General features: G+C 37.0%; 1 protein-coding gene across 1 annotated transcript; it reads left to right on the plus strand.

Annotated features, from left to right (window-relative positions):
- The first annotated feature begins 6825 nt into the window (after nt 1–6825).
- LOC126592791 (triacylglycerol lipase SDP1) lies at nt 6826–11525 on the plus strand. Its single transcript, XM_050258573.1, has 3 exons — nt 6826–9266; nt 9884–10027; nt 10288–11525. Exons 1-3 carry the CDS (start codon nt 7851–7853, stop codon nt 11263–11265), a joined length of 2538 nt encoding a protein of 845 aa, XP_050114530.1. The 5' UTR covers nt 6826–7850; the 3' UTR covers nt 11266–11525.
- The last annotated feature ends 322 nt before the right edge of the window (nt 11526–11847 follow it).

Here is an 11847-nt window from a genome sequence, read left to right on the forward strand (position 1 = left end):
TGTATCTATATGGAGAATTAAATACTAACATATACATGAAAGTCCCAGAAGGACTTAAGTTGCCTGAAACAAGTAACAAATCGTGAGGTATGCTCTCGATCAAATTAAGGCGATCATTGTATGGGCTGAAACAATCTGGATGAATGTGGTATAATCGTCTCAGTGAGTATTTGATCAAAGAAGGATATATCAACAATGTCATTTGCCCTTGTGTGTTCATTAAGAAATCCAACTCTGGATTTGCTATAATGGCAGTATATGTTGATGATATTAACCTAGTTGGGACTCTTGAAGAGCTCCATAAAACTGCTGAATATCTGAAAAGCGAATTTGAAATGAAAGACCTTGGGAAAACAAAATATTGTCACGGCCTGCAGATCGAGCATTGTGCTAATGGAATTTTGGTCCACCAATCAGCTTACATTGAAAAAATCTTGAAGCGATTTGGTATGCACAAGGCTTATCCACTCAACACGCCAATGGTTGTTCATTCTCTGGACATTAAGAAAGATCCATTCCATCCAAAAGAAGAGGATGAAATGGTCCTTGGTCCAGAAGTACCATATCTGAGTGCAATAGGTGCTTTGTTGTATTTAGCACAATGTACTAGACCAGATATAGCTTTTTCAGTTAACTTGTTAGCCAGGTATAGCTCTGCTCCAACAATCCGTCATTGGAAGGGTGTCAAAGATGTATTGCGATACCTTCATGGGACAACAGATATGAGTCTCTTCTACTCAAAGAATTCCACAAATGACCAAGTCCTTGTCGGATATGCAGATGCTGGTTTCCTCTCTAATCCGCATAAAGCCCGCTCACAAACTGGATATGTGTTCAAGAATGGAGATATAGCAATCTCATGGCGCTCAACAAAGCAAACCTTAGTTGCTACATCTTCAAATCATTCAGAAATACTTGCTTTACATAAAGCAAGTAGTGAATGTCCTTGGTTAAGATCAATGATCCATCATATTCGGAATTCATGTGGTCTAACTTTGAAGACAGATAATCCAGCTGTCATTCATGGAGATAATGCAGCCTGTGTTGCCTAAATGAAGGAAGGATTCATCAAGGGCGATAAGACTAAACACATATCTCCAAAGTTTTTCAGTGCACATGAGCTTCAGAAGGCTAAAGTTATTGAAGTCAGACAAATCCGTTCTAATGAAAATCTAGCAGACTTGTTCACCAAGTCTCTACCAAAGTGCACATTTCAGAAGTTAGTGCAAAGTATCGGATTACGTCGACTTACCAAACAGCTAAATTTGGAGACTGTGGAATCAGGGGGAGATACATCTCAGGGGGAGCATCCATCATACATGCTTGTTGTACTCTTTTTCCTTCGATTAGGATTTTTCCCACTGGGTTTTTCCTATCAAGGTTTTAACAAGGCAACATAAGTATACTTAACACTATATCAACAATCCAGGTAAAGTTGTATTCTTTTTCCTTTGCTATGGTTTTTTCCACTTGGTTTTTCCATGCAAGGTTTTAATGAGGCAACTAATGTTGTGAGCATCCAAGGGGGAGTGTTGAAAACATTGGTAATTTTGACAATGTTGGCATTGTTATGAATGCCCACACACAGAGACTTTCAATACCCATGCAAATAGGAAATTGACTTTGGATGCAGGAGATCATATATTTCAAAGGGTATGTTGTAAATTTTCATAAGTGTAAGAAGACATTCGTATGGAGTTGCTCTATAAATAGAGCACTCATACTGCCATCGATGTACATACAAAAGAATAGAAAGAAAGAAATCTCTTCTCCATCTTATATTTGTCATACACTTGAGCTATAATTTTAGTGTGATATTTTACATCTGCTTCGCACCTATCAAAAAGGTTATCCCTCTAACTTTGATATATTTATAATAGTTATAGTAATTTATTACTACGTTGTAATATATATTAACGTTGATTGCTCTTCGTAGCTTAAGCGGTAGAAGAGCGTTCGTCTTTGCAACCGTGACTTGAAGGGTTGAATTCGATTCCTTTATTTTCTAATATTTTGCTGAAAATCTGATGAGTTGTTAAACACTGAATGATTGATGGAAGTGGTGAGGAAAGTCATTGATCTGGTGGAGCAGTAACATGCTCGCATGACTACAGCATCAGAAAAAGCATAAGTTTGTCTCCCTTGGTGGGGCCGTTGATGTGGATGCCAGTGCTACCTATGCTCTAGTTATACAAACAAATGAACAGATTATGAAATTATGAATATTATTTAATTAACTGGAAAACATATAAAAAGGATTACCTACACAGCTATAATCTAAGAACTACAGTTTGACCATATACTAAATTACAAGCTATATTTATAGAGACCTAAACATAAGAAGCCCTCTATATAAGGCACCTCTAAGTTAGTTTAAGAAAAAATTTGATAGGCCTTTATTGGATAATACAATTGAATATCAGAGTGCGGAACAAACAAGACTACAAAATAATAAGAATATTATTAAACAAACGAATACCGGAACAGCTACAAAACTCTAAGAGGTACATCGTGACTAAATTATATCCTAATGAATAACAAAGCACTCTATTTATAATAAACTAACCCAAATATCTAACAAAACCTAATTCTAACAGGCTGATTCCAAATCCTAAATCTATTATTTTCCAACAACTACTATGTTTAGTTTTTGGGTTTACTTTCTTGTCATATAATTATATACTACTATAGTTTTGTAAGATACCACTAAGTTACGTTAAGCGAAGATTTGATATGAATCCTATTTGATTAATAGATTAATGGGTCTACTCCCAAGTCTGTTTGATTAATTAGTTTAGCCCAGTCATTCCACGTCAAATTTTAACATGATGACTCATCTTATACTGTTTTTAATACCTAATATACATCTTAAGTGTTTTTAACAATGTTTTTTTTTTTCTTTAGGATTAGGAGAAATTTACGAAATATACCATTTTAAAGTATTTCGATATTGGGTATTTTTTTATTCCTAAATTTTGCTGGGTCAGCTTTTTCTTGTTTCTTGTTTCTTCCTTGATGGAATTTACGATTCTGCTCTTCTTTCTGTTTATTTTGCTTTATCGAATTTTCTTCGGGTAATGTTAAATAGACCAAATTTTATTTCAACAAAGCGTTGATTCACGGAAGTAACTTAGCAAAGTTAGTTAAGGGTAATCAAATCATAAATGCTCAAGTCTGACGCATATAAGGCCTGACAAAATGATTCCAAAGGTTTTTTTTTATCTCATGGGAAAGTGACCAAGCCCCTAACAAACTTTTTGTTTAACGTTCATTGGGGACGGACAAACAATTCAGATTGAGAAGGAAGCTCCTTTATTAAAGTCCTCAGACCCATATTGAGGCAGGGTGAAATGAATAGACAGAATTAAAGTCATGCTTAACTTCTCATACAACACTTAGATTAATCTTCTGCAAGTGTTAATAATCATTATCTCGCAACCAACAAGGCTATTAAAACGTGCCAAACTGTTATTAAGATTCAGAGGTCATTTGGACAAGATTCGTCACTTTCTCATCCTTAATCCAATTAATGCAACAAAGCAAGTTTCAGAGCAAGAGATTTTTCATGGGTCTTTGGCCTGTTATCGGAGTAAGGTGGTACTCTGAATATCGCGATGAAAATCTTATAAACAATAATTTTAGGGGCTAACATTTTTTTTTGCAATGTTATCGAGGGGGTCTAAAGCTCACATAAGCCTACAACTTATTCGTGTTTAACTCCATCACTTAATGGTTTACTCCGGAAAGATTGTTGGATTAAAGTTTATTTCCCGATGATGAAGCAAAGTATGAAAAGTTCTAAATATTTTACTCGAATAGGATTAAACACTTGAGTGAAATAAACTTCGCCAAATATCTCCTAACGCATCTAAGTCCTTTAAGGGATACAACAAAATAGGTGCATTCAGCCATGCATCTAGCTTTTCAGCTATGCATTCGGAACTCCAACCAAGGGTTTGCAATATGGTTCAGAACTCCGAACGATCGGATCTTTGACACACAAACAAGAGGGCTAGCCTGACTTGGGTAGCTTTGGATCAACAAGAAACTAGGAGGTCATTCTGATGCGTATTTCAAAAATGGTCATTCTGAAAAAAGATTTGCTCATGGTCCATTGGTAACTATCTATCCTTTAGCAGAGCGCACCCTTGACAGAATAGTTAGGGAAATTTGTGGGACCATGATTTTCTGGGCCAATAACACGTGGCACTTAGGGTGGTTATAATGATCGGAACACCCTCAGAGCGAGATCAATGCTACATGGGTATAAGTTAACAAAATTTATAAAAAAATTATTAAAAAACAAAAAATAACTATAAATAACTATAAATTTTTTTTCTATAAATACCTAACCATGCTCTTCCACCTTACACCAGACTTCAATATTTTCAAATACTTTTAACCAATCTTTCACTCAAAGTTTTCATATACTTTTGTTTGAAAAAAAAAAAGGGTTAATGATGAAGGTTCGAATCGGTTGATAATTGAAGATGTTACTTTGTGTGTATGCTAGTTTCGAGCCCTCATGACCCGATTACGGGTAATGAGCATAAGTTATGAAAACTTTGGAAGACGGTTCATACCTTGTTTTGTGAGGCACCTAGTGCCAGAAGAACGGATCAATCTCTTCAAATTCGTTGGAAAATACTCAACCAATCGCTTACTAGTTGGAGAAACGCCCTTGCATCAGCTAGTTATGATCTTTGAACTGGTGAAAATTTAGTGGATCAGGTGACAGTATTTTATTTATTTATTTGTATTACATCCAAATTGACATTAATTAGTTTGATTAAAAGGAATGTCTCTGAATTCTAAATATTTTTGGAGATCAGAAAAAGCAGACGTGGTGCGAATGAGACATGCAAGAGAAGATGGACCAAGTGGAGATGGTCCTAGCACCATAGATCCTAGCACCACATATACTAGCACCACAAATTGGTCAGGTGATTCGTAGGGAATTTGGTGTAAAATCGGATCTCATAATTTTTCAATCGTCAAACGATAGATTTTGTTAGATAATTTTTTCATTCACTTTGGGTTGTAATTATGTATTTATTCAATTGGGTTAACAACATAAATAACACACTAAGTAAAAGTAAAATTATCTTTATTATTTTATAAAAAATATTTTAATACAAATTGTCTGGGCTATTCAGTTTAGGTGTGGAGATGCACTCGACAATTACTGTTCACTAAAGGGGATTAAGTTACATATAACTAGGGAGATTGTTTAGGAATGGAGTTTCTCTTAGAGCAAGTCCTCCTTAATTTCAATCCCCCAGGGGATAGCCCATTTATTCCCCCTCCAAAACCCACTCCACTAGGCCTCGGCAGAACCCAATTTCACACCTAGTTGAGAATCCATTGACCTAATACCCAGGTGACGCTAGGCTGATGTTAGCATGACGTCACCCATATGCAGTCTTTTTTTTTTTTTTTTGCCAAGCGCATGGCAAACACGCACGAGTGGGCATGTGTTCCGGACAGCTTGCAGAGGGGGCCTGCTCTAGCAGTCACACTCAAGGGATTTAGCAGAGGAGCAACGTGGCACAAAGATGGCCGTTGGATTTCCAACGGTAAAAATAATTTGAAATCTAAAACCAACGACTACTGATGTGGCAAAATCTAGACCATTCGATCTCCATATCAACATTCCAAGTTTTTCGGCCTTAAAAGAAGGAAAAAGTCAGAAATCTTACCTTTGGCCATGAGTCCAAATTTGGGCTGTTGGATTTCAATGTGTTTAAATCTAACAGTCCAGATTAATTAACTTAATAAAAAAAATTATAAAAAATATAGAAAAAAATAAAACAAAAAATTGTAATTTTTTTTCTATAAATGCATAACGATGTCTTCCACCTTACACCAAATTTCAATATTTTCAATACTTTCAACCAAATTTTTCATATATATTTGTTAGCAAAAAACATGGCTAATGAAGCAGGTTAGAATTTGTCAGTCATTGAAGATATTAAGTTGTGTGAATGTGGGTTCAAGCTACTCATGACCTGATTATGGGTGATGAGATGCACTTGCGAGAAGTTTGGAAGACGGTTCGTACCTTGTTTTGCGAGAAGATTGGCGGCAGAAGAACTAATCAATCTCTTTTTGCTTGTTGGAAAACACTCAACTAATCGCTTACTTGTTAGAAAGACACCCTCACTCAAGCTATTTCTAATTGTCGAAGTGGCGAAAATTTAGCAGATCAGGTGATAATATTTTATTTAATTATTTGTATTACACTCAAATAGACATTAATTAGTTTGATTAGAAGGAATGTCTTTGAATTCTAAATATTTTGGAGATTGGAAAAAGCGGACGTAGTGCAAAGAAGGCATGAAAGAGAAGAGAGACCAAGTGGAGATGGTCCTAGCACCACATATACTAGCGCCACAAATTCGTTACATGATTTGTAGGGAATTTGATGTATAATCGAATTCCATAATTTTCCAATCACTTTATGTTGTAATTTCGTATTTATTCAAATTAAGATAATCGTTGTATAAACTAAGAACATCTTTATTCCAAAAAACATAAACAACACACTAAATAAAAATAAAAATAAAAATATCTTTATTACTTTATTGCTTTATAAAAATATTATTTTATAAAAAAATGTAAATATTATAATATTAGTTGTCTGTGCTGTTCAGTTTTGGAATAAAAATACACCGGATAGTTACTGTTTACTAAAAATAATTACTGTTAAGGAATTAGGTTGCATTTAACGTGAGGGATTGTTTAGGAGTGTAGTTGGGCGCGTGGATGCCACATCATAAACCTTTTTCGTATCGGATGTGAAATCTGGTTTTAATAATGTAGCTCGCTCGCCATCATTGACGCACCTGTTTTTCTCTTGTAAGCAACAAAAACGTTTTCTTTTGCTCAGAAACTCAGCTCCCAAAATCAACCCAAGATCCCGAAATCTGAAAACTCGTACGTTTCTTCTGGGTTTTCTGGGCGTTCCGTTGTGTTCGTTAACTTTCCAGAAATAGAAACTTCCATCAAACAAATAATTTTGTCGGATAGGTAGCGGAACGCTCTCTCTCTCTCTCTCTGCCACCTTATCCACATGTTTGTAACTTTCTCCCAATCCGATTCCCATTCAAACTAATCGAGGCGGCGCCACCACACCCATATCTTTATCCCTGCACACTTCCCAAAAACTCCCATAATTCAATCCCAATCCCAATCCAATCCATTGGGTGGTATTTTAGGTTTCATTAATCCAATCCAATCCCTTCACCTGTTATTTGTTGTTTGGAATTTCAATTTCTGATCTGAGAACCCATTTGTTTGTTAGTTTGATTGCCTTGGGGATTTGAGGTAGAAGGAACCCAGTTGGATTTATTTCGGAAGTTGGTTTTTGCTTTGTTTGTTGATCAAGTTTTCTGGGTGGAGTTGAAGTATTTGATCAAGTTCTTCGGGCTTTTTGTTGTGGAAGGATTTGGAAAGTACCCACCTAGCTGTTGAGCTGGTGGGGTTGCTGGAAATTTGGGGATTTGGGGTCAAAGTTTGTGTCTTTTGAATGCGTTTGGCAGAATTCTATGGGATTTGGAAAGCTTCAAAGACTTGGAAAATTGGTAATATTTCATCTGCAACTAGTTTTTCAATTCATTTGAGCTTAAAGGTTGAAGCATTAGATAATTCTGTTTGTTGAACATTTGGAATCATATCTCTTTGACTTTGTGTTCTTAGTTCTTCATACATCCAGGATTTTTGTCATTCTTTCGAAAACCTTGAGAGCTTGAAAACCGTGTTGTAGTTGTAAAGTCTGGTGTAGATTTTATAGCTCTTCAGTTTTGTTGCCATAGAAATAGAAATACAGAGATTTTACTTACTCAGAAAACATGGATATAAGTAATGAGGCCAGTGTTGATCCGTTTCCAATTGGACCTTCAACCATTGTTGGCCGGACAATCGCTTTCAGGGTTTTATTTTGCAAGTCAATGTCACACTTGAGGCATCAAATATTTCGTACGTTTTTGAGTTTTGTCTATAGATTCAAAAACTTTTTGGCTCCCATGTTCTCATGGTTGCATCCTCGAAACCCCCAAGGGATATTGGCAATGGTGACAATCATTGCTTTTTTGTTGAAACGTTACACGAATGTCAAAGTCAAGGCAGAAATGGCTTATCGGAGGAAATTTTGGAGAAATATGATGAGAACTGCTTTGACCTATGAGGAGTGGGCTCATGCCGCTAGGATGCTTGATAAAGAGACACCAAAGATGAATGAATCAGACCTTTATGATCAAGAAGTAGTTAGGAACAAGCTTCAAGAGCTCCATCACCGTCGTGAAGAGGGTTCGCTCAGAGATATTATGTTCTGCATGCGAGCAGATCTTGTTAGAAATCTCGGTAACATGTGCAACCCTGAGCTTCACAAGGAGAAACTTCATGTTCCTAAACTCATCAAGGAATACATTGATGAGGTCACAACTCAGTTGAGAATGGTTTGTGATTCGGACTCAGAAGAGCTCTCGTTGGAAGAGAAGCTGGCTTTCATGCATGAAACAAGGCATGCTTTTGGGAGAACTGCCTTGCTGTTGAGTGGGGGTGCTTCTCTTGGATCTTTCCATGTCGGTGTGGTTAAAACACTGGTCGAACATAAGCTTTTGCCAAGAATAATCGCTGGTTCCAGTGTAGGATCCATTATGTGTTCTGTTGTTGCCACTAGGTCTTGGCCTGAGCTCCAGAGCTTTTTTGAGGATTCTTGGCACTCATTGCAGTTTTTTGATCAAATGGGCGGGATTTTTACAGTTGTCAAGAGGGTCATGACACGTGGGGCAGTTCATGAGATCAGGCAGTTGCAAATGATGTTAAGGCATCTAACGAGTAACCTGACATTTCAAGAAGCTTATGACATGACAGGTCGAATTCTTGGGATAACTGTTTGCTCCCCAAGGAAGCATGAGCCACCTAGATGCCTCAACTACTTGACTTCACCTCATGTTGTTATATGGAGTGCAGTGACAGCTTCTTGTGCTTTTCCAGGCCTTTTTGAGGCTCAGGAACTAATGGCAAAGGATAGAAGTGGAGAGATTGTTCCATATCATCCTCCATTTAATTTGGGTCCAGAGGAGGGGTCGATGCCAGTGCGTAGGTGGAGAGATGGTAGCTTGGAGATAGATTTACCTATGATGCAGCTGAAAGAACTGTTCAATGTTAATCATTTTATCGTCAGTCAGGCAAATCCTCATATTGCACCATTGTTACGGCTAAAGGAATTTGTGAGAGCTTGTGGAGGCAACTTCGCTGCTAAGGTATTCATTGATAGACCTCAATTCAGAGTCTTTTGAAATTTATGATTTTGTCCAATTTTTTTTTTGCATTCTCTCGCTATCATTTTATTTTGCTAATGAGGAATATGAAAGGTTAAGGGTTTGTCAACACGCATCTGCCATCTTAATGCTGCTTTTCTTTTCCGTACCTAAAAACTTTGTAGAAGTTAGAAGGGAAAAGTAATGTTGTTGTATGATTATCTATCACTAATGTATCCTCAGTAGCAAGCCGAAAAGAATAGGTGATCCTCAGTTGGGATAAAAAGTAATGCAAAAATCTTGGATGTGTCACTTAGATGTAGTTAGATTTGTAATGGCTTAATAAATATTTGTTTTGAACTAAGCTTCTGGCCACATCTTTACGGACTTATCCAGTGGCTTTGGAAAAAGTCGTCTTTTTCAATTGAATTAGTCTATCATCTTGGTTAATCAGTAAGCACCTTATTGACAGTATACGAACATTAAGCTAGAATTTCTAATCATTTGTGCATTTGTTTGTAATATATATTTTTTTATTCTGTTGGGTCTGTTACATGATTTTGCTACGTCGACACTCTGATGAGATGAGTATTAATCAATTTTAGTATTTAACTGTGTAGCTTGCTCATCTTGCTGAAATGGAGGTGAAGCATAGATGTAACCAGATCCTGGAACTTGGTTTTCCATTAGGTGGAATTGCCAAGCTGTTCGCTCAAGATTGGGAGGGTGATGTTACTGTTGTTATGCCAGCCACACTTGCTCAGGTACATGGATAAAGTAGTAATTTTGATGGTCAGAGTATCAGCTAGGGAATAACTACTGAATTAGGATTGGTCATTGTTTCCATGGAACCTTACATTAAAGTTCTTTTTAAAACTTCCGTTATTGGCAAAGTCAAGTTTACCAAATTTCGTTGATGGACTATTTTGAAGATACCTTTCTATTTTCTTTAATCATCTGGATCATTTTTAATAATCCTAGATGGAGACTAACTAGCGTTTTGTTTTTCTGACATATTTTCCAGTACTCAAAAATCATACAAAATCCAACATATATTGAGCTTCAAAAGGCAGCCAACCAAGGTAGAAGGTGCACTTGGGAGAAGCTCTCGGCCATAAAAGCAAATTGTGGCATTGAGCTTGCTCTTGATGAGTGTGTTGTAATTCTCAACCACATGCGTAGACTCAAAAGGAGTGCAGAAAGAGCTGCGGCTTCTTCTTCTCATGGCCTAGCTAGTACAACCAAATTCAGTGCATCTAGGAGAATTCCATCTTGGAATTGCATTGCTCGAGAAAATTCAAGTGGTTCCCTTGAAGAAGACCTCATTGGAGATGGTGGTTCCTCATTCCATCATGGTGTTGGCACATCTACTAGTGGAGTTCATTCTGGTAAAAGTTTTCAAACCCACCGTAATTTACATGATGGAAGTGACAGTGACTCTGAGAGTGTTGATTTCAATTCTTGGACAAGATCTGGTGGACCCTTGATGAGGACAACGTCAGCAAATAAGTTCATTGACTTTGTTCAAAATTTGGACATTGATGCTGAATTGAACAGAAGTGTGCTGACAAGTCCGAAGTCAATGATGGTTCAGATGGGAGGCAATAACCATTATTATCAAAGCTCAAGAGGTACAACACCTGAAAGAAGTCCTGAAAGCATAAAATTTGACAAGAGGGAGTTTGGAAGCATGGTTTCAGGAAACGGTTCTAGCATTACGGTGACTGAAGGTGATCTCTTGCAGCCTGAAAGGATACATAATGGAATTGTATTCAATATTGTGAAGAAAGAAACATTGTCAAGTGGGAGTAGTCATGACTTGGAAAATTACGGCAGTGAAGTAGCTGAATGTGTGCAACTTGACAGTCCGGAAAAGGACATGGATGCTGGGTCTGTATCTGAATATGGTGATGCTGATATCACTTCAGAAGCCTTCTTAAATGAAACGGAACCTAATTGCCAGTCAGTGGATCAACCTAAAGTAGATGATTGTAATCAATAGAGCACTGTGGATGGCTAACTTTGAGGCACGTTTTGCTCAGATATGTTATTCAACAATTTGATCCGAAATAAATACTAAGAGTAGTGCTTGAAGTTTACATTTTAGCATTGCACTGATTTGCTTCTGCAGGAATTAGTAAAAGAAATTGATCTTGAGCTCTGCATACATGTAGGCCTTGACTCTGTAAATTACTTGGATACTCAAGTTGTACACAAATGTGATTCATATGGATCAATGAATGAAAAAAATAATTCTCTCTCTCTCTCTCTCTCTCTCTCTCTCTCTCTCTCTCTCTCTCTGAGAGTTGAATCCAGAATGCCTGTAACTTTACTTGATTCCATTGAAACATACTTATCAAGCATAGTCCTTAAGAAATAAAACAGTCCATCCGGCGTAGTAAATTCCCCATTAGTGGTTGAGCAGTTCGAAAACAGGATTGTCAATAAAAGTTGCAATTGGAAATTGTAGAAATGTTCTGTTGGTCATCAGGTGACCAGCAAATGCATGGTCGATTGCTCACCCTTATATTTACTACCAATATTTGGAAACAAATAGATTTGCTTTCCATGTTTTATTCTTGCC

Source organism: Malus sylvestris, chromosome 12, assembly GCF_916048215.2.
Source record: "Malus sylvestris chromosome 12, drMalSylv7.2, whole genome shotgun sequence".
NCBI lineage: Eukaryota > Viridiplantae > Streptophyta > Magnoliopsida > Rosales > Rosaceae > Malus > Malus sylvestris.